Source organism: Artemia franciscana, unplaced genomic scaffold (assembly GCF_032884065.1).
Source record: "Artemia franciscana unplaced genomic scaffold, ASM3288406v1 PGA_scaffold_23, whole genome shotgun sequence".
NCBI classification, from domain to species: Eukaryota; Metazoa; Arthropoda; class Branchiopoda; order Anostraca; family Artemiidae; genus Artemia; species Artemia franciscana.
In genome coordinates, this window is record NW_027062649.1 from 1209509 (window position 1) to 1234109 (window position 24601).

The window sequence follows — 24601 nt, forward strand, 5'->3', positions numbered from 1 at the left end:
AAAATTTGTTCGCAGTATATTTCTTTTCCAAGCTTAAAAACATGGTACAAGAAGCTTAAAGCTTTCAAAATCCCTTCCTTATGTCCTTCCTAGTAAAAATACTCAAATACATTAAAGTGAAAGAAATTGAAAGAACAGGTTGACCAAATTAAACGTTAGATATAATAGGAAAATTTGTTCGCAGTATATTTCTTTTCCAAGCTTAAAAACATGGTACAAGAAGCTTAAAGCTTTCAAAATCCCTTCCTTATGTCCTTCCTAGTAAAAATACTCAAATACATTAAAGTGAAAGAAATTGAAAGAACAGGTTGACCAAATTAAACGTTAGATATAATAGGAAAATTTGTTCGCAGTATATTTCTTTTCCAAGCTTAAAAACATGGTACAAGAAGCTTAAAGCTTTCAAAATCCCTTCCTTATGTCCTTCCTAGTAAAAATACTCAAATACATTAAAGTGAAAGAAATTGAAAGAACAGGTTGACCAAATTAAACGTTAGATATAATAGGAAAATTTGTTCGCAGTATATTTCTTTTCCAAGCTTAAAAACATGGTACAAGAAGCTTAAAGCTTTCAAAATCCCTTCCTTATGTCCTTCTAGTAAAAATACTCAAATACATTAAAGTGAAAGAAATTGAAAGAACAGGTTGACCAAATTAAACGTTAGATATAATAGGAAAATTTGTTCGCAGTATATTTCTTTTCCAAGCTTAAAAACATGGTACAAGAAGCTTAAAGCTTTCAAAATCCCTTCCTTATGTCCTTCCTAGTAAAAATACTCAAAACATTAAAGTGAAAGAAATTGAAAGAACAGGTTGACCAAATTAAACGTTAGATATAATAGGAAAATTTGTTCGCAGTATATTTCTTTTCCAAGCTTAAAAACATGGTACAAGAAGCTTAAAGCTTTCAAAATCCCTTCCTTATGTCCTTCTAGTAAAAATACTCAAATACATTAAAGTGAAAGAAATTGAAAGAACAGGTTGACCAAATTAAACGTTAGATATAATAGGAAAATTTGTTCGCAGTATATTTCTTTTCCAAGCTTAAAAACATGGTACAAGAAGCTTAAAGCTTTCAAAATCCCTTCCTTATGTCCTTCCTAGTAAAAATACTCAAATACATTAAAGTGAAAGAAATTGAAAGAACAGGTTGACCAAATTAAACGTTAGATATAATAGGAAAATTTGTTCGCAGCATATTTCTTTTCCAAGCTTAAAAACATGGTACAAGAAGCTTAAAGCTTTCAAAATCCCTTCCTTATGTCCTTCCTAGTAAAAATACTCAAATACATTAAAGTGAAAGAAATTGAAAGAACAGGTTGACCAAATTAAACTTAGATAATTAGATATAATAGGAAAATTTGTTCGCAGTATATTTCTTTTCCAAGCTTAAAAACATGGTAAGAAGCTTAAAGCTTTCAAATCCCTCCCCTTATGTCCTTCCAGTAAAAATACTCAAACATTAAAGTGAAAGAAATTGAAAGAACAGGTTGACCAAATTAAACGTTAGATATAATAGGAAAATTTGTTCGCAGTATATTTCTTTTCCAAGCTTAAAAACATGGTACAAGAAGCTTAAAGCTTTCAAAATCCCTTCCTTATGTCCTTCCTAGTAAAAATACTCAAACATTAAAGTGAAAGAAATTGAAAGAACAGGTTGACCAAATTAAACGTTAGATATAATAGGAAAATTTGTTCGCAGTATATTTCTTTTCCAAGCTTAAAAACATGGTACAAGAAGCTTAAAGCTTTCAAAATCTCTTCCTTATGTCCTTCCTAGTAAAAATACTCAAATACATTAAAGTGAAAGAAATTGAAAGAACAGGTTGACCAAATTAAACGTTAGATATAATAGAAAATTTTTCGCAGTATATTTCTTTTCCAAGCTTAAAAACATGGTACAAGAAGCTTAAAGCTTTCAAAATCCCTCCCCTTATGTCCTTCCCAGTAAAAATACTCAAAACATTAAAGTGAAAGAAATTGAAAGAACAGGTTGACCAAATTAAACGTTAGATATAATAGGAAAATTTGTTCGCAGTATATTTCTTTTCCAAGCTTAAAAACATGGTACAAGAAGCTTAAAGCTTTCAAAATCCCTTCCTTATGTCCTTCCTAGTAAAAATACTCAAATACATTAAAGTGAAAGAAATTGAAAGAACAGGTTGACCAAATTAAACGTTAGATATAATAGGAAAATTTGTTCGCAGTATATTTCTTTTCCAAGCTTAAAAACATGGTACAAGAAGCTTAAAGCTTTCAAAATCCCTTCCTTATGTCCTTCCTAGTAAAAATACTCAAATACATTAAAGTGAAAGAAATTGAAAGAACAGGTTGACCAAATTAAACGTTAGATATAATAGGAAAATTTGTTTTCAGTATATTTCTTTTCCAAGTTTAAAAACAGGTGTAAGAAGCTTAAAGCTTTCAAAATCCCTTCCTTATGTCCTTCCTAGTAAAAATACTCAAACACATTAAAGTGAAAGAAATTGAAAGAACAGGTTGACCAAATTAAACTTTAGATATAATAGGAAAATTTGTTCGCAGTATATTTCTTTTCCAAGCTTAAAAACATGGTATAAGAAGCTTAAAGCTTTCAAAATCCCTTCCTTATGTCCTTCTAAGTAAAAATACTCAAATACATTAAAGTGAAAGAAATTGAAAGAACAGGTTGACCAAATTAAACGTTAGATATAATAGGAAAATTTGTTCGCAGTATATTTCTTTTCCAAGCATAAAAACATGGTACAAGAAGCTTAAAGCTTTCAAAATCCCTTCCTTATGTCCTTCCTAGTAAAAATACTCAAATACATTAAAGTGAAAGAAATTGAAAGAACAGGTTGACCAAATTAAACGTTAGATATAATAGGAAAATTTGTTCGCAGTATATTTCTTTTCCAAGCTTAAAAACATGGTACAAGAAGCTTAAAGCTTTCAAAATCCCTTCCTTATGTCCTTCCTAGTAAAAATACTCAAATACATTAAAGTGAAAGAAATTGAAAGAACAGGTTGACCAAATTAAACGTTAGATATAATAGGAAAATTTGTTCGCAGTATATTTCTTTTCCAAGCTTAAAAACATGGTACAAGAAGCTTAAAGCTTTCAAAATCCCTTCCTTATGTCCTTCCTAGTAAAAATACTCAAATACATTAAAGTGAAAGAAATTGAAAGAACAGGTTGACCAAATTAAACGTTAGATATAATAGGAAAATTTGTTCGCAGTATATTTCTTTTCCAAGCTTAAAAACATGGTACAAGAAGCTTAAAGCTTTCAAAATCCCTTCCTTATGTCCTTCCTAGTAAAAATACTCAAATACATTAAAGTGAAAGAAATTGAAAGAACAGGTTGACCAAATTAAACGTTAGATATAATAGGAAAATTTGTTCGCAGTATATTTCTTTTCCAAGCTTAAAAACATGGTACAAGAAGCTTAAAGCTTTCAAAATCCCTTCCTTATGTCCTTCCTAGTAAAAATACTCAAATACATTAAAGTGAAAGAAATTGAAAGAACAGGTTGACCAAATTAAACGTTAGATATAATAGGAAAATTTGTTCGCAGTATATTTCTTTTCCAAGCTTAAAAACATGGTACAAGAAGCTTAAAGCTTTCAAAATCCCTTCCTTATGTCCTTCCTAGTAAAAATACTCAAACATTAAAGTGAAAGAAATTGAAAGAACAGGTTGACCAAATTAAACGTTAGATATAATAGGAAAATTTGTTCGCAGTATATTTCTTTTCCAAGCTTAAAAACATGGTACAAGAAGCTTAAAGCTTTCAAAATCCCTTCCTTATGTCCTTCCTAGTAAAAATACTCAAATACATTAAAGTGAAAGAAATTGAAAGAACAGGTTGACCAAATTACTATAATAATAGATTATTAGATTTTTCGCAGTATATTTCTTTTCCAAGCTTAAACATGGTACAAGAAGCTTAAAGCTTTCAAATCCCTCCCCTTATGTCCTTCCTAGTAAAAATACTCAAATACATTAAAGTGAAAGAAATTGAAAGAACAGGTTGACCAAATTAAACGTTAGATATAATAGGAAAATTTGTTCGCAGTATATTTCTTTTCCAAGCTTAAAAACATGGTACAAGAAGCTTAAAGCTTTCAAAATCCCTTCCTTATGTCCTTCCTAGTAAAAATACTCAAATACATTAAAGTGAAAGAAATTGAAAGAACAGGTTGACCAAATTAAACGTTAGATATAATAGAAAATTTGTTCGCAGTATATTTCTTTTCCAAGCTTAAAAACATGGTACAAGAAGCTTAAAGCTTTCAAAATCCCTTCCTTATGTCCTTCCTAGTAAAAATACTCAAATACATTAAAGTGAAAGAAATTGAAAGAACAGGTTGACCAAATTAAACGTTAGATATAATAGGAAAATTTGTTCGCAGTATATTTCTTTTCCAAGCTTAAAAACATGGTACAAGAAGCTTAAAGCTTTCAAAATCCCTTCCTTATGTCCTTCCTAGTAAAAATACTCAAATACATTAAAGTGAAAGAAATTGAAAGAACAGGTTGACCAAATTAAACGTTAGATATAATAGGAAAATTTGTTCGCAGTATATTTCTTTTCCAAGCTTAAAAACATGGTACAAGAAGCTTAAAGCTTTCAAAATCCCTTCCTTATGTCCTTCCTAGTAAAAATACTCAAATACATTAAAGTGAAAGAAATTGAAAGAACAGGTTGACCAAATTAAACGTTAGATATAATAGGAAAATTTGTTCGCAGTATATTTCTTTTCCAAGCTTAAAAACATGGTACAAGAAGCTTAAAGCTTTCAAAATCCCTTCCTTATGTCCTTCCTAGTAAAAATACTCAAATACATTAAAGTGAAAGAAATTGAAAGAACAGGTTGACCAAATTAAACGTTAGATATAATAGGAAAATTTGTTCGCAGTATATTTCTTTTCCAAGCTTAAAAACATGGTACAAGAAGCTTAAAGCTTTCAAAATCCCTTCCTTATGTCCTTCCTAGTAAAAATACTCAAACATTAAAGTGAAAGAAATTGAAAGAACAGGTTGACCAAATTAAACGTTAGATATAATAGGAAAATTTGTTCGCAGTATATTTCTTTTCCAAGCTTAAAAACATGGTACAAGAAGCTTAAAGCTTTCAAAATCCCTTCCTTATGTCCTTCTAGTAAAAATACTCAAATACATTAAAGTGAAAGAAATTGAAAGAACAGGTTGACCAAATTAAACTATATAATAGAAAATTTGTTCGCAGTATATTTCTTTTCCAAGCTTAAAAACATGGTACAAGAAGCTTAAAGCTTTCAAATCCCTCCCCTTATGTCCTTCCTAGTAAAAATACTCAAATACATTAAAGTGAAAGAAATTGAAAGAACAGGTTGACCAAATTAAACGTTAGATATAATAGGAAAATTTGTTCGCAGTATATTTCTTTTCCAAGCTTAAAAACATGGTACAAGAAGCTTAAAGCTTTCAAAATCCCTTCCTTATGTCCTTCCTAGTAAAAATACTCAAATACATTAAAGTGAAAGAAATTGAAAGAACAGGTTGACCAAATTAAACGTTAGATATAATAGGAAAATTTGTTCGCAGTATATTTCTTTTCCAAGCTTAAAAACATGTAAGAAGCTTAAAGCTTTCAAAATCCCTTCCTTATGTCCTTCCTAGTAAAAATACTCAAATACATTAAAGTGAAAGAAATTGAAAGAACAGGTTGACCAAATTAAACGTTAGATATAATAGGAAAATTTGTTCGCAGTATATTTCTTTTCCAAGCTTAAAAACATGGTACAAGAAGCTTAAAGCTTTCAAAATCCCTTCCTTATGTCCTTCCTAGTAAAAATACTCAAATACATTAAAGTGAAAGAAATTGAAAGAACAGGTTGACCAAATTAAACGTTAGATATAATAGGAAAATTTGTTCGCAGTATATTTCTTTTCCAAGCTTAAAAACATGGTACAAGAAGCTTAAAGCTTTCAAAATCCCTTCCTTATGTCCTTCCTAGTAAAAATACTCAAATACATTAAAGTGAAAGAAATTGAAAGAACAGGTTGACCAAATTAAACGTTAGATATAATAGGAAAATTTGTTCGCAGTATATTTCTTTTCCAAGCTTAAAAACATGGTACAAGAAGCTTAAAGCTTTCAAAATCCCTTCCTTATGTCCTTCCTAGTAAAAATACTCAAATACATTAAAGTGAAAGAAATTGAAAGAACAGGTTGACCAAATTAAACGTTAGATATAATAGGAAAATTTGTTCGCAGTATATTTCTTTTCCAAGCTTAAAAACATTGTACAAGAAGCTTAAAGCTTTCAAAATCCCTTCCTTATGTCCTTCCTAGTAAAAATACTCAAATACATTAAAGTGAAAGAAATTGAAAGAACAGGTTGACCAAATTAAACGTTAGATATAATTAGGAAAATTTGTTCGCACTATATTTCTTTTCCAAGCTTAAAAACATGGTACAAGAAGCTTAAAGCTTTCAAAATCCCTTCCTTATGTCCTTTACAGTAAAAATACTCAAACATTAAAGTGAAAGAACAGGTTGACCAAATTAAACGTTAGATATAATAGGAAAATTTGTTCGCAGTATATTTCTTTTCCAAGCTTAAAAACTTAGTACAGAAGCTTAAAGCTTTCAAAATCCCTTCCTTATGTCCTTCTAGTAAAAATACTCAAATACATTAAAGTGAAAGAAATTGAAAGAACAGGTTGACCAAATTAAACGTTAGATATAATAGGAAAATTTGTTCGCAGTATATTTCTTTTCCAAGCTTAAAAACATGGTACAAGAAGCTTAAAGCTTTCAACATCCTCCCCTTATGTCCTTCCAGTAAAAATACTCAAACATTAAAGTGAAAGAAATTGAAAGAACAGGTTGACCAAATTAAACGTTAGATATAATAGGAAAATTTGTTCGCAGTATATTTCTTTTCCAAGCTTAAAAACATGGTAAAGAAGCTTAAAGCTTTCAAAATCCCTTCCTTATGTCCTTCCTAGTAAAAATACTCAAATACATTAAAGTGAAAGAAATTGAAAGAACAGGTTGACCAAATTAAACGTTAGATATAATAGGAAAATTTGTTCGCAGTATATTTCTTTTCCAAGCTTAAAAACATGGTACAAGAAGCTTAAAGCTTTCAAAATCCCTTCCTTATGTCCTTCCTAGTAAAAATACTCAAATACATTAAAGTGAAAGAAATTGAAAGAACAGGTTGACCAAATTAAACGTTAGATATAATAGGAAAATTTGTTCGCAGTATATTTCTTTTCCAAGCTTAAAAACATGGTACAAGAAGCTTAAAGCTTTCAACATCCCTCCCCTTATGTCCTTCCCAGTAAAAATACTCAAACATTAAAGTGAAAGAAATTGAAAGAACAGGTTGACCAAATTAAACGTTAGATATAATAGGAAAATTTGTTCGCAGTATATTTCTTTTCCAAGCTTAAAAACTTAGTACAAGAAGCTTAAAGCTTTCAAAATCCCTTCCTTATGTCCTTCCTAGTAAAAATACTCAAATACATTAAAGTGAAAGAAATTGAAAGAACAGGTTGACCAAATTAAACGTTAGATATAATAGGAAAATTTGTTCGCAGTATATTTCTTTTCCAAGCTTAAAAACATGGTACAAGAAGCTTAAAGCTTTCAAAATCCCTTCCTTATGTCCTTCCTAGTAAAAATACTCAAATACATTAAAGTGAAAGAAATTGAAAGAACAGGTTGACCAAATTAAACGTTAGATATAATAGGAAAATTTGTTCGCAGTATATTTCTTTTCCAAGCTTAAAAACATGGTACAAGAAGCTTAAAGCTTTCAACATCCCTCCCCTTATGTCCTTCCCAGTAAAAATACTCAAACATTAAAGTGAAAGAAATTGAAAGAACAGGTTGACCAAATTAAACGTTAGATATAATAGGAAAATTTGTTCGCAGTATATTTCTTTTCCAAGCTTAAAAACTTAGTACAAGAAGCTTAAAGCTTTCAAAATCCCTTCCTTATGTCCTTTCTAGTAAAAATACTCAAATACATTAAAGTGAAAGAAATTGAAAGAACAGGTTGACCAAATTAAACGTTAGATATAATAGGAAAATTTGTTCGCAGTATATTTCTTTTCCAAGCTTAAAAACATGGTACAAGAAGCTTAAAGCTTTCAAAATTCCTCCCCTTATGTCCTTCCCAGTAAAAATACTCAAACATTAAAGTGAAAGAAATTGAAAGAGCAGGTTGAACAAATTAAACGTTAGATATAATAGGAAAATTTGTTCGCAGTATATTTTCTTTTCCAAGCTTAAAAACATGGTACAAGAAGCTTAAAGCTTTCAAAATCCCTTCCTTATGTCCTTCCTAGTAAAAATACTCAAATACATTAAAGTGAAAGAAATTGAAAGAACAGGTTGACCAAATTAAACGTTAGATATAATAGGAAAATTTGTTCGCAGTATATTTCTTTTCCAAGCTTAAAAACATGGTAAAAGAAGCTTAAAGCTTTCAACATCCCTCCCCTTATGTCCTCCCCAGTAAAAATACTCAAACATTAAAGTGAAAGAAATTGAAAGAACAGGTTGACCAAATTAAACGTTAGATATAATAGGAAAATTTGTTCGCAGTATATTTCTTTTCCAAGCTTAAAAACGTAGTACAAGAAGCTTAAAGCTTTCAAAATCCCTTCCTTATGTCCTTCCTAGTAAAATTACTCAAATACTTTAAAGTGAAAGAAATTGAAAGAACAGGTTGACTAAATTACTATAATAATTTGAGATTATTAGATATAATAATCTAAAATAATCCTAGATATAATAGGAAAATTTGTTTTCAGTATATTTCTTTTCCAAGTTTAAACATGGTGTAAGAAGCTTAAAGCTTTCAACATCCCTCCCCTTAAGTCCTTCCCAGTAAAAATACTCAAACATTAAAGTGAAAGAAATTGAAAGAACAGGTTGACAAATTAAACGTTAGATATAATAGGAAAATTTTTCGCAGTATATTTCTTTTCCAAGCTTAAAAACATGGTACAAGAAGCTTAAAGCTTTCAAAATCCCTTCCTTATGTCCTTCCCAGTAAAAATACTCAAAAATTAAAGTGAAAGAAATTGAAAGAACAGGTTGACCCAATTAAGCGTTAGATATAATAGGAAAATTTGGTTCGCAGTATATTTCTTTTCCAAGCTAAAAATATGGTACAAGAAGCTTAAAGCTTTCAACATCCCTCCCCTTATGTCCTTCCCAGTAAAAATTCTCAAACATTAAAGTGAAAGAAATTGAAAGAACAGGTTGACCAAATTAAACGTTAGATATAATAGGAAAATTTGTTCGCAGCATATTTCTTTTCCAAGCTTAAAAACATGGTACAAGAAGCTTAAAGCTTTCAACATCCCTTCCCTTATGTCCTTCCCAGTAAAAATACTCAAACATTAAAGTGAAAGAAATTGAAAGAACAGGTTGACGAAATTAAACATTAGATATAATAGAAAAATTTGTTTTCAGTAGATTTCTTTTCCAAGTTCAAAAACATGGTGTAAGAAGCTTAAAGCTTTCAACATCCCTCCCCTTATGTCCTTCTTAGTAAAAATACTCAAATACATTAAAGTGAAAAAAATTGAAAGAACAGGTTGACCAAATTAAACGTTAGATATAATAAGAAAATTTGTTCACAGTATATTTCTTTTCCAAGCTTAAAAACATGGTACAAGAAGCTTAAAGCTTTCAATATCCCTCCCCTTATGTCCTTCCCAGTAAAAATACTCAAAAATTAAAGTGAAAGAAATTGAAAGAACAGGTTCACCCAATTAAGCGTTAGATATAATAGGAAAATTTGGTTCGCAGTATATTTCTTTTCCAAGCTAAAAATATGGTACAAGAAGCTTAAAGCTTTCAACATCCCTCCCCTTATGTCCTTCCTAGTAAAAATACTCAAACATTAAAGTGAAAGAAACTGAAAGAACAGGTTGACCAAATTAAACGTTAGATATAATAGGAAAATTTGTTCGCAGTATATTTCTTTTCCAAGCTTAAAAACATGGTACAAGAAGCTTAAAGCTTTCAACATCCCTTCCCTTATGTCCTTCCCAGTAAAAATACTCAAACATTAAAGTGAAAGAAATTGAAAAAACAGGTTGACCAAATTAAACGTTAGATATAATAGGAAAATTTGTTCGCAGTATATTTCTTTTCCAAGCTTAAAAACTTAGTACAAGAAGCTTAAAGCTTTCAAAATCCCTTCCTTATGTCCTTTCTAGTAAAAATACTCAAATACATGAAAGTGAAAGAAATTGAAAGAACAGGTTGACCAAATTAAACGTTAGATATAATAGGAAAATTTGTTCGCAGCATATTTCTTTTCCAAGCTTAAAAAGATGGTACAAGAAGCTTAAAGCTTTCGAAATCCCTTCCTTATGTCCTTCCTAGTAAAAATACTCAAATACATTAAAGTGAAAGAAATTGAAAGAACAGGTTGACGAAATTAAACATTAGATATAATAGAAAAATTTGTTTTCAGTAGATTTCTTTTCCAAGTTCAAAAACATGGTGTAAGAAGCTTAAAGCTTTCAACATCCCTCCCCTTACGTCCTTCCCAGTAAAAAACTCAAACATTAAAGTGAAAGAAATTGAAAGAACAGGTTGACGAAATTAAACATTAGATATAATAGAAAAATTTGTTTTCAGTAGATTTCTTTTCCAAGTTCAAAAACATGGTGTAAGAAGCTTAAAGCTTTCAACATCCCTCCCTTATGTCCTTCCCAGTAAAAATACTCAAACATTAAAGTGAAAGAAATTGAAAGAACAGGTTGACCAAATTAAACGTTAGATATAATAGAAAAATTTGTTTTCAGTAGATTTCTTTTCCAAGTTCAAAAACTTGGTGTAAGAAGCTTAAGCCTTTCAACATCCCTCCCTTATGTCCTTCCAAGTAAAAATACTCAAACATTAAAGTGAAAGAAATTGAAAGGACAGGTTGACCAAACTAAACATTAGATATAATAGGAAAACATGTTTTCAATATATTTCTTTTCCAAGTTTAAACATGGTGTAAGAAGCTTAAAGCTTTCAACATCCCTTCCCTTAAGTCCTTCCCAGTAAAAATACTCAAACGTTAAAGTGAAAGAAATTGAAAGAACAGGTTGACCAAATTAAACATTAGATATAATAGGAAAATTTGTTTTCAGTATATTTCTTTTCCAAGTTTAAAAACATGGTGTAAGAAGCTTAAAGCTTTCAATATCCCTTCCTTATGACCTTCCCAGTAAAAATACTCAAAAGAATTCTGATCGGAAACGGTAAATTCCATATTTGCTAATCATCTATATACGAAATATAAAATGTGATCATATTTAATTCGATTAATGAAGATGCTGACGCATATAAGGAGTGGAGGGAAGGGGGTCCATAGTTATCTTAACTTCTTTAAAGTCTAAGGATTGTTAAGTTTTTCGTGTAAATTCTTCCATTTTCGTTCAATATGCCAACTTGGAATGATGTACATCTTGTGAAAGAAAATACTATGTTCAGCCCAGTCTGGTGGTTATATTTTCTTCTACATATTATGGCCCATCTTTCAAATTTAATCTTTCTAGAATTTAAATTGCTTGTTTTAAATCAACATTTTTGTTTTTTTTTTCTTGCAATTTGAACTGGATAAGGAAAGATTGAATCTAGATTTCGGAGTCTAACCATAGGAACAGGATACATTTCTTAGTCAGCAGACACAAACTGGGTTTGTTATCGTATCGATCCAAGCAGTGGCTCGCTTGCTTGGATTGTAAGATCCAATTAGAATTGGTACAATTTAGATTTTTATACAATCCTAATAAGGGGGTTAATGTCAGATTTGCGTCTCTCTCAGTTCGATTTTAAACTCAACTCTTACTCAATTTGACTATCCGTCTTTTTGACCGACTGACCATGACTAATTAGTCATGGATTGATGTCCACATCTATTGATTTTTAATTCAAATTTTGACATGATTTTATACAATCCTAATAAGGGTGGTTAATCCCTGATTTGCCCCTGACTCAATTGGACTACCTGTCTTGGCTTTTTCTACAATTAGCCATGGCTTGATGCCCACAACTATTCAATTTTAATCTAATAGTTGTAATCTTTAATCGAGTTGTGCAATCTAAGTTGGACTGGAATTATAAGATCAGCTTCGAAAGATGAGCATAAATAAAATAGATAAATAGCATTAACACAAAGCGAATTTTTTTTACAAAAAGTTAGATGGCGCTGATGACTTTTTGAACACTTGCACCAGCTTCCGATTTTATAAGTTACCCACAACCCTTTTTTTGTTTTTATTCCCTTTCTTCCTATACGTCCTCCTCTGGTAATCTCCGATCCTCTAAGTGATAATAACACTAAATGAAAAAAATTGTAATAGTTTTAGCTTCCATCATCATTTACACTTTTATTGTTAATTAGCAGACGAACTGAATACATTTCCATTAACTATTACATACAAATCAACCGGTAAAACATACTTTTCCATACTAAAGGGTGTCCTCTCCACACAGTAAACTTCTTTTGCTGCTGTTCACCGTATACTGAAGCAAACAAAAACAGCAATTTACAAAAACATTGTACATACAGAGAAGACAAAAACACTAAAAAGGGTTGCAGTGACAATTTATTTTTTAAGTTACCCTACTTATTTATCTTTAAATATGCTCTGGCAACTCTCAGCATTTGACAAGAACAAAGTTAAATAAATCCGATTAAATTTCACCTCAAGAGATGCAGTATAGAAGACTTTAAAGTGAAGATTATTCACATTTGTCTCCTCATCACAGCTTTATCTGATTTCTTCGTTGATTACCTGTCTTTTGGTCTTAGCTTAGTTTCTTGAGCTTGATAATCCATAGGCCTAATCAACTATGTATATGTGGATATACAACAATGAATGATTGAGCTTGAAATGGTTGCTTCTTTTTTGTTTATTTGTTGTTTTACTCTGAAAATTTTGCTGTAGTATTAACTGAAATATGACTTAACTAATGCGTTATTTTATAATGTTTGGTAAATGTTTTATTTTCAATATCCTAGGCCTAACTGTCTAGAGTGATGAACAAATTCCTAGGCAAAGTTTATTGAAGCAGAAAAATTTTCAATTTCTGTGTTCTGATTCCTGAAAATTTTAAAGATCTAGCTGAAGTGTACTGAAGCAGCTAAAATAAGACTTAGAATTTTATTGTCAGCCATGAGACTTACCTATTGATTGCTTACCACGAAAATCTTGTTGTTAATGGAGTGGATTAATTACCGACTTGTTATGCAATCTTGCATTTCTATATTTATTATTTCATTGACGTTTTCTTTTATTGAGTTATAAATTGGTTCTTTGTTGTATAATTTATTTTGTTTCTATTTTATTTTCGTGTTAAACCGCTTTTGAATACAAAAAATTAGGTTATGTTGTTGATAATACTATCGATACACTATTAAGACTTACCTATTGTTTGCTTTCCACTAACCATCTCGTCATTTACTGAATAACTTGAATATTGATCTGCAATGCAGTCTGCCCTTTGCTGAAATTTAGTAATTGTCTCGTTATTCCACCAGGGTTTCATATCGCCATTTTTATCAAACTCTCGTCCTTGGTCATCAAAAGCATGGGTTAATTCATGGCCTACGACTACCCCCATTCCTCCAAAATTTAAAGAAGGTGGTGCAGTTACGTCAAAAAATGGCTTCTGAAGAATGCCTGCAGGAAAAACTATTTGATTCTTGTTTGGCGTGTAGTAAGCATTCACTGTGGCTGGTGGCATACCCCATCTAAAAAAGAAAGCAAAAAATTAAACCTAAGAATTCAACTGACATTATTTTTCATGATTTGTGGCATGCCCCTTCAAAAATAAGAAAACAAAAAATTGAACGCAAGAATTTAATTGAAATTTTTCTAATTCAGCTCTGCCGTGCGAACTAATTGATTCTACGTCAACAAATGGCTTCTTGAAAATACCTATAGGAAACACTATGTTATTCAGTGTGTGGTATGCATTCACTGTGGCTGGTGGCATGTCCCGTCTAAAAAGAAGGAAAAAATGGAACACCAGAATTCAAGAGAGATTATTCCAATTCACTGATGAACTAATTGATTCTACGTCAACAAATGGCTTCTTGAAAATACCTATAGGAAACACTATCTTATTCAGTGTGTGGTATGCATTCACTGTGGCTGGTGGCATGTCCCGTCTAAAAAGAAAGAAAAAATGGAACACCAGAATTCAATAGAGATTATTCCAATTCACTGCAGCCATATGAATTAATTAATTCTGCGTCAAAAAACTGCTTCTAGAGAATTTCTGTAGGAAAAACTATTTGATTCTTGTTTGATGTACAGTATACATTAAATTTGGCTGGTGGCATGTCCCATCTAAATAAGAAAGAACATAAATGGAGTTCAAGAATTCGATCGAGATTATTCTAATTCAGTGCCACCATGCAGATTAATTCCAAGTACTAATATTAATACTAACTACCAACAAGTCACCGCAGCACCAAATCGCCTGAAGTCAACACAGCTACACACCCTCCTCTTCCATCCCTATCTATTCAAAGCCTCCCTCTTTACCCTCTCCCAGGAAGTTCTGATTTCGTTTAAACCTTTCTTTATGACATCCTCCCACCCCACACGAGGACGACTTGATTTCCGGCTAGCCCTAAATGGTTGGCCGAAAAGGGCAATCTTTGGCAATCTGTCATCCTTCATCCGCAAAACGTGCCCTAGCCATCTCAACCTTTCTTTCATTACAGCCCTAGAAAGTGGGATTGAACCACATTTTACGCACAGCCTACTGTTTGAAATACTGTCAGTTAGCCGGGCACCCAGAACGATACGTATTAAGTTTCTCTGGAAAACATCCTGTAAATCTTAATCCGCTTTCCGGAGTGCCCATGCTTCAAGAGCCATATTTGACCACTATCATCACTGTACCTTTCAGTACTCTAATCTTGGTTTGCAGACTTATCTTTCTAGTCTTCCAAACCTTTTTTAGCTGTGAAAAAAACACCCTAAGTCTTTGCTATTCTACTTTTAACATCTTCACTGTTCCCACCATCTTTACTAATAATACTACCAAGGTAAGTGAAGCTGCCCACCTGATCAATCTTTTCGTTACCAAACGTTAAATTTTCATCTTCACTTATTCCTACCCTTAGTGACTTAGTCATCTTAGCATTAATTTTCAAACCTATTCTAGCACCCTGAACTCACAAAATCTATAAAAGTTTATTTAATTTGCTCAGACTTTCATCTAGGATGCTTAAATCATCAGCATAATCTAAGTCAAGGAAAGTTTTTCCTCTCCATTTGATTTCGTGGTCTCCCATTGCCTTTCCTGTGTTCCTTAACACAATTTCCGTTAAAACGATCCATATAAAGGAGGATAGAACACAACCCTGCTCAAATCCTGATTTAATACAAAACCAGCTGCTAACCTTATTTTCTACATTAACCGCAGCAGTGTTATTCCGATACAAAGCACTAATCACTTAAATGCATTCGTCTGGTATACCATACAAGTATAAGACCTTTACTGTAGCTCTTCTATCAACATATTTGAACACTTGCTCATAATCTATAAGACTGAGGACCAAAGGTGTTTGACAACTAAGATACTTCTCAATTATTAACCTAAAAATGAAAATTTGGTCGACACCTCCTCTACCTTTTCTAAAACCGCACTATACTTCTCTTAAAACTTTGTCTACAGCATCTCTCGGTCTAAAAAGTATTTCTTAGTAATTGATAAAAATTCTTGGTAGTTGATTCAAATTCTTGAGGCTTTGGAGTCCTGAAATGCTTGCAGGCGGGGCTGATCTGCCAAATACAACATTTTAAAGGACTCTACGGGATCTTCATTCTTCTGTAATGACTGCTAAATGGTAATACTACCAAGATCACCTGATCAACGTCATTCCCTAAGATGTCTGATACGTACTGCAATGTTATCTCCCATTATTTGGATTAGGCTTGCATTCGCACTTTGGTATTGCATTCAAATTCAATTCATGCCGTATATAAGTTTTTATATACTGCATGTATAAAACAAAATGCTAAAAATTCGTGGATTTATACTTCTATAGTTTTTTTACTGTGTTCTGTGTCGACGTTTTGCGGTCCTTATCATTACTAAGAAATTAGAAATTAGTAAGAAATTAGTATTTCATTACTAAGTAAAAAACCTCGATAGCTACGACACTCACTCTTATCACCTTTCTTATACAGTGAAATTAAGGTTTTCCTAGAATCGTTAGGTACTTCCCATTTCCAAAAACCATATTCATAATCTTCCGTAACTTATTTCTAACCTCAGCGCCACCATATTTACGAAACTCATTTACGACTCTATCAGCACCTGGAGCCTTTTTTTTAATTCTTTTAATACTGTCACCAATTCTTCCTCATAAAAAAGCAAATATTCCTACACATCCAAGGTATGACAAACTTTTTCATTTTCCTCTATATCTTTTACTGCAACTCCATCTCGGTTTAGCGCCTTGTCACAATGTTCCGCCCATCTCTCTTTAACGCTTTCCTTATCAATAATTATGGACTCGTTCCTATCTTTAACTGGGATAAGTCTGGATTGACTACTCCCTCTCAATTTATTAACATGCCAGTACAATATTCTACTATTATGCCGTCTTGCTGCGTCTTCCAGGTTCTGGACAATTTTATCCATGGCCTCCACTTCACACCTCCTTAGTTCATATTTGATTGCTTTCTCCACTTTCTTTGTATTCTTTTTGTTTTCATATAATCTACCTCTCAGATAATTCTTGTACAAACCCCTTCTCCTCTTTATTAAACATAAATATTTTTCATTAATATTCCTAGCTGAAGTCTTAACTATCTTGCTTAAGACCTCATAAGCAACTTCACAAAATTTCTAAAGATTTTCTAAAATTGTTCCAACCATCTTCCATATTGTCAAATTTTAAACTCTCAAGTTTAATACTCAACTGTTCCTGGAAAGTTTCTCTCAAATTCTCATCCTGGAGTCTGCCAACATAATAACTGTCTGGTAGGTGGATACCCTTCCGAAATTTTAGCTTTAGATTAACCTTAGACACTACTAGACGGTGAATTTTACTTTTAACATCAATAACATCACTCCTGTATTCTACAGTATCTTGTACTGATGCTGCCAGTCTTCGTTTTACTATAACATAATCAATAAGGTTTATTGTCTTACCATCACGGGAATATCATGTCAACTTATTGGCCGTAAACACAGTTTTGATTATAACTAGATTGTTATACCTACAATATTGCAAGAGTCTATAGCCATTACTGTTTTCTTTTCTTACACCAAATTTACCTAGACTAGGATGCCGTCTATCCCTATTACTACCGATCTTGGTGTTAAATCTCCTAGTAAGAATACCCTATTCCTACCTGGGACCATGTCTATTTGCCTCTTTGACTGTAAGTAAAATTCATTTTAGTCACTAGTATATCCGTCAGTCGGTCCGATAGGGGCTAATGCTACTATAATTGATACCCTGAACTTTTTAGTTATTAAATGAGCAATTAGTATTCTACTATTGATACCTTCCCAGCCTAAACAAGACTTAGTACCTTCCTTATTCATCATGATCCCTACTCACTGTCTATACACCCCATCCTTCCTGCTTGAGTAAACAAATTCTATATCACCCAACTCCATACTTCCTGCCCCTGGGATATGATTTTCTGAGACTCTTAATAAGTCCAGTTCCAATCATCTGAATTCTTCAGTTAAAATGTTGATACGGTAGTCATTTTTTAATTTCGTAATATTCCAAGTTCCAATTTTCATGTTCTTTAAATCATTGAAATTATGTTGGCCTCAGAAAAAGCAATGATCCTGGATACCAGTGCAGGATGGGGAATGTAGAATCAAGAAATATTCTCAAGTCTACACCAAAGCGCTTAAGCCTGCTTAGAACAAGACAGCAAAACGTCCCCTGGACCTCCAGTATGAATGGATGGGGCCATCTTGGTGACAACATGGTTTTCAAAACTTGACGATGCTCTTCTATCTAATTTTCTTGCTAATTTTATTTTTTACTTTGGTCGGTTGCTTAATCCGCGTTAGCATCCATAAATTTCTTTTTTGTAGGAAAAAAGGTGTAAAGAGCCTTAGTGCTCGCTTTTCAAAGTTGCCAAAGTCTTAAAACTAAGATTTGGATATTAGAAGCCACGGTAATCACAACGGTCTAGTATGGTTCTGCAATGTGGGGACATCGAAAGACTAAGGAACATTTGTTGTAATGTTTTCCAGAGGGCTTAAGGATAATATTAGGTACTGGTTTGACTTGTTTGTATCAAACAATAAGCTGTATGACAATTAACAATTTTGGCTCGGTTCCTCTTTTAGAGCTATAAGAAAGAAAAAACCTGGACACGTTTTACAGAGGAAGGATGATAGATTGCCAAAGATTGTACTTCTGGCTATTCATTTGGGGCCAAAATAAGAGCTAGTTGATCCCGAGTGGGAACAGTTCATTATATATATATATATATATATATATATATATATATATATATATATATATATATATATATATATATATATATATATATATATATATATATATATATATATATACATATATATATATATATATATATATATATATACATATATATAATATATATATATATATATATATATATATATATATATATATATATATATATATATATATATATATATATATATATATATATATATATATATATATATATATATATATATATATATATATATATATATATATATATATATATATATATATATATATATATATATATATATATATATATATATATATAAAAATAAGTTGTCTGTCTGTGGATCTGTGGATCAGGTGACGTCATGTTTCTGTGAAATTAGTTGTCGTCATTTTTGTTATGACGATGCTTAGTATATTGTAAAACACATTAATTTGGTTAATAATATACCATTTAAAACACCAAAATGAACATGCTGGAGTAGTCACTCGGTGGGAGAGGGTGTCAGAACGGAGAATGAAGGTCCCAGGTTCAAATCCTGGTTAGGCTAAAAACTAAAAACTAAAAAAAAAACTGAAAAAACTAAAAAAAGGCAAAAACTACCAAAAAAACTAAAAACTAATAAAAAAAATAAAAAGGCTAAAAAACTAAAAAAACTAAAAAAAGGTAATAAAAAAAACTAAAAACTAAAAATAAAACTAAAAAAAAGGAAAAAACTGAAAAATAGAAGAGAAAAAGAAAACTAATAAAATTAAGAATAAAAATAAAAAAAGATAAAAACTAAAAAAAAAGTAAAAAGAAAAAACGAAAAAAAACTAAAAAAGCTAAAAAAAAGGTAAAAACCAATAAAAAACTAAAAAGAAGAAAAGGAAAAAAACTTAAAAAAAATTTCATCTAAAAAACTAAAAAAACTAAAAAAGGTAAGAACTAAAAAAGAAAAAAATAAATGACGACACTCAAAGAGAAAGCGACCGGGACAAAAGGAATGTTCGATTAGCAATCAACAAAGCACCGGGACACAGGGAGTATAAATGACGACCAGGACATAAGTAAAAAAAAAAACTAAAAAGAAGGTAAAAACTACAAAAAAACTAAAATGAAAAAAACAACTAAAAACTAATAAAAAAACTAAAAAATCTAAAAATCTAAATAAACTAAAAAAGAAAAAAAGAAAAAACGAAAAAAATAAAGGAGAAAAACAAAACTAAAAAACGAATGTATATACAGACCGGGACACCAGGATACAAATGGCGACCGGGACACAGGGAATATAAATGACCATACATAAGCCATAATGACCAGGACATAAGTAAAAAATATAAATGACGACCGGGACACAGGGACACAACTACAACGGGGACGCCGGGGGGCACAGGGGGATATAAATGACGACCGGGACAGGGAATGGTCGATTAGCAATCACCATCAACAAAGCTCAAGGGCAATAATTAGAATCATGAGGTAAAGATCTGAATACGGATTGTTTTCCCATGGACCATTATATGTTGCATGTTCAAGAGTCGGTAAACCTGACAATCTGTTTATATGCACAGACAATGGGACAGCAAAGAATGTTGTATATTCGCAAGTTTTACGTAGTTAAAAACATATATTTAATATATCTATCAATATTCACAGGTGGGACATAGGGACACAACTACAATGGCGCGTAACTAATATGGCGCGTAACGACTTAGGCCCGCGGGGGGGCTTGGGGGGGGGCGAAGCGCCCCCACCAACTAGGTGTTGGGGTGGCGCGAAGCGCCACCCCAACAGCTAGTATATATATATATACATGGTCTGCAAACCAACGTTTTCTGGAATCTATCAGTCTCCACAACTCCATTTCTAGCCATGCTGCGGAAAACACAACATGCTGGATTGCTTTTTCAGACAATTAATCGAACTGAAATTCTAATCCTTCGCTCCATTTCAAAATAAATTTGTATTTTCGAATTCAGCTTTTGTGAGGAACTTAACACGTAAAATGTACTGTTCGGGAAATTTTTCTCTCTGGACTTTTTTTTTTCAGGAAGTTAATTTCCAGTTGCTATGCACTGAACTTTGTTAGTTGCTACGTTGAAGCAAATGCTGAAGCCTTGGTGTCAATATGCTCTTTTATGAAAATAGGCTGTCAATCCGTCCTCGCTGTCAAATATTAAAACCTAGTCTGAAAATTTTGTAACTACTGGTAAAGAATTTTGTAAGAATGGTAAGGGAATACGAAGACTAACAAATAATTCTGCCAGTGACGGTGATCGTTACTAGGATCAATTGAAAGTTCCTTCAAGTAAAAAAACGAACATTTAAAAACAATCGTAAAACTGGCTTTAGATTTTCCTACTTATTTAAGTGACAAGTGTCCGTATATCTTAACCAAACCCTAGTTTACAGGAAGCATCTCCGGAAGCAATTGGTGGATGCTATGTGACAGGTACCTGAACCCTCAAGTCAAGCAAGCATGTCTCATTATAGTACATTCAGTCAGCATGTCTAATTAGAACAGTAAAAAAGGGAAAAAGTTTTTAGGGGTAGGTTTGGGAGGGGGGGTTAAGGGAGCTTTGAATTTTGCGGTGGGAGAAGGAGGTAATATTTTTTTTCTTTACTCGCAAAAGAGCATTCGCTATGCTTTTTGCCTATTTTTACTGTCTCCAACAGACTCCGCTGCTAGTAAACTTGATATTTCAGACCATTATATTGACTAGGAAAAACAATTTTATATTATATTGTCAAAAAAAAAAAAAAATTACTGCCTGAGCTTGACAATCACATAAAAAGGACAGAAAAGGGAATAACATATCTTCTTTAACGTCAAACGGCAGATATTTTTATTAATGAGAGAAAATGAAAAAAAAAAAACAGGATAAAAATCTTTTTATATTTGATTCCCTATGAATTGGCTTTGGACACCTATATGCCTTTTTTCTTAAATGTTTAAAAAAAAGAGATTTTGTGTAGCTACAATCTCTTTGCATCCGAAGAGTGGTGGACTGCTCCAGCAATAACATCCTTGGTGCTCCACTTGATTTTCCCAATCAAAAAATCAATTAGTAAAAACTTGAGGCTATTGTTAATAACCTAAATGTATAACTTTCTTACATGATTGGTTATTTGAAGATATTTTTTGGCTTGTTTTAGACGAAACCACTTCGTATCGAAGGAGCTGTCGTAGGCATTGAAAAAGGGCTCATTCAATTGGAAATTAAAAGGGCTACTGCCCTTTTTAATAGGCAAAAGTGATTGGAGGGGAACAAGCCACCCCCACGACAATCGATTCCCAAAACACATCTATTCAAAATTTTGAGCCGGCCATTTTGTTCAGCGTAGTTGAAATGTCAGGAATTATGTCTTTGCGGATGACAACCCTACGCCCACAGCCTACACAGGGCTACGCCCCACAGGGTTATAAGTTATGCCACGAGGACATATAGGGTTTTTAAGGAAAAGGTGGTCGTAAAAACTATGGAATTAGTTCAGTTGATGGGAAATCCGAAGTTCTAGTGCGCTTTTCATGAGTCAAAGTGATTGGCGAGCAGCTGTATCCCCCCCCGTCGTGTTTTGCCCAAAAGCGTCCAATAAAAATTTCGAGGAAGCTTTTTGTTCAAAAATAGTTCGAATATCATATAACAAAGTCTTTGGGGTTAACAAAATCTAACAGATTCTGGGGGTAAGGGTTGTAAGTTATGCCCCAGAGGCATATAAGGTTTTTATGAAAGGGGTGGTCGAGTGAACTTTAGAAGAGTTCAATCAAAGGCTCAATTTCAAGGGCTCAATTTATTGCAAAAGTATAATTCTAGTTCCCTTTTCAGAGTTAAACATGATGGAAAGCAACTAGCCCCTCCCCAAACTGGCATCCTCTTTTACTGAAACGCAAACAATTAAAATTCTGAAAAATTGAGCCATTTTGTTACCAATGCTCCAAAAATCATATAACAATGTGTTTAGCGTTGCCAAAATCCCCCAGAGCCCATGGACAAGGGTTATAAATTATGGCCCAAGGCATATAAGGATTTTTGGAACGGGTGCTCGTATAAACTTTAGATCGGATACAGCTCGTTTAATTGGAAATCATAAGTTTTAGTGCCCCTTTTTCAGAGTCAAAGATGAATAAAGAGCAATCAGCCCCCAACCCCCGAGCCTATCATCTCGAAAACATATGCTGCTACAACTAAGGGTATTAAGGTGAGTGAAGCTTTCAAGGAATATTTAGAAGGATGTTGAACTAAATTAAAACAAACTATTAGCATGTGGACTTTCAAAGAACTGACAAAGTAATATCTGAAGAACAACTTATATTTTTAAGTTAGAACTTTAAGGGTAAGTTGTGGGGGATTTTAAACAAGCCACAAGGCCATATGTGTACACTTTTAATGCTACAGCTACAGTTACTGGAACTAATGACACTAAGGGTATTAGGGTCAAAATTTTAGGGAACGTTTAAAAGGAGTTTCAATTAAACGAAAAAAAAACTGTATGCATTCAGGTTTCGAAAAGGGCATAAAAGCAATATCATTGGCAGCACCGCTCTATAATAGCTGGAAATAATATTAAAACTTTTAAAGGAGCTAATTCGATTCAAAATTAAAAGTTCTGGTGCCCTTTTAAAAATAAAAAAAATTGGAGGGCAAGCAGCCCTTTTCTCAAGCTCATTCATTTTCCAAACGCATCCAGTGAAAATTTCGAGACAGCCATTTTTGTCAGTATAGTAGAATGGATTTTTATATAAAAAAACGGAAAAGATATAAATCTTATTCTTTCCATGAAAAAGACTATGTCAATAAAAACGAATAGAAATTAATTTATAAATCTTTTTTCACAAAACAAGTTTTTCAAAGAAAAGTAAAGTGCTCCATTATGCCAAAATAAGCTAAAATAAAGTCAAATAATTTTTCAAGCATAAAACTACCACAATTCAGTATCAATAAATAAATGAAAATCAAGACAAACAGAAATTACATAAATAGCCGAGTCAAACTCAAAACGAGTAAAAATTAACATGCGTCGGGCCGATAACCCCCATGCCTTCTCAAGACCAGAACATAATTTGCGCTTCACTGAAAATAAAATACGTTTTAAATGTTTCCGCTTTTTTCACTTTTATAAATAAAATAAATATCAAAATTTTAAGAAGTATACATCATATATGTCAATTAAACTGACAATTCCTTTTTTTGTTTTTGTTTTGTTCAGTAAAGTACAAATTATGTTCTGGTCTTATAAAGGCAGGGGGGTTATCGGCCCCCCTAACTTTTTAAGCGGTTAGCATGCAAAACTCTAAAAAAGAATAACAAAATTCTAAAAAAATGGCAAAACTTGTCCTTTTTCAGCGATTTTCCACCAATATTCATTTTAGTATGGATAGCCCTGTAATTTACGCTTCTAAAATCCAAACCAGTAGATCAAAAGAGCAGAATTACAGCTACAGAGATAGGCTATAACGAACTTCTCGTCGTTCTTTGATGCATTAAAATTGTAAGAGAGAGAGAAAAAAAAAAATGCCAAACCAGCCTAAGGAAACATATACCTTAAGGTCAAAAAGAGCGGTTTTTGGTGACTCTTGCTGGATTTTTTTTTTTAAATTTCCCTCATTTTTTTTCGTTCAAAGTTTTGAAAAGTTACCTTATTTGTCTATGATATTCAGAATTAATATTTACAAACAAGATTATTCATAGATAAGCAATGGAATACTCAAGGGGATGGGAGAGTAGCATAAGCTTGAAGGAATTTCGTGTTAAAAAAAATCTTAATAAATAAACAAAAATCTGGTAATCTGCTGATTGTAATTTTCAATTTAGTTTTGGGCAAAATATCTCATAACTTTATTTTTACTAAAACTTAAAAAAAATAAAAAATTCAAGTAAATGAATGAATGAATGAATGACTATATTTAAAGCCATGTTTCAGGCCGTGTACATACGTATACAACAACAAACAAACTAAATCATGTAACACTCGACTTTCAAATAATAAGACCCTTCCGGACAAAATTTCCCACTGCTACTATATTAACTTTTGACGTCAAATTCAAAGTTCCAAGAAGGGACTCGCGACCACCCATCCTAAGAAAGCTCCCTCTTAGCCCTCTTTGCCCCTGACACCTGAAAAGAAAATGGTCCAG

At 32.1% G+C, this 24601-nt stretch overlaps 1 protein-coding gene and 1 long non-coding RNA gene across 5 annotated transcripts in view; one reads left to right on the forward strand and one right to left on the reverse strand.

Annotated features, from left to right (window-relative positions):
- The window catches only part of LOC136041466 (endothelin-converting enzyme homolog), a 154181-nt gene that overhangs the window by 25651 nt on the left and 103929 nt on the right, over nt 1-24601 (reverse strand). For all 3 annotated transcript variants that reach the window (XM_065726154.1, XM_065726152.1, XM_065726153.1), the window contains one exon: nt 13429-13754. In XM_065726154.1, the coding sequence (XP_065582226.1) occupies nt 13429-13754 (326 nt within the window). The remainder of the gene's footprint in view (nt 1-13428; nt 13755-24601) is intronic.
- LOC136041467 (uncharacterized) overlaps nt 1-24601 on the forward strand; it is a 62112-nt gene that overhangs the window by 23714 nt on the left and 13797 nt on the right. The gene's annotated exons all lie outside the window — the stretch shown is intronic.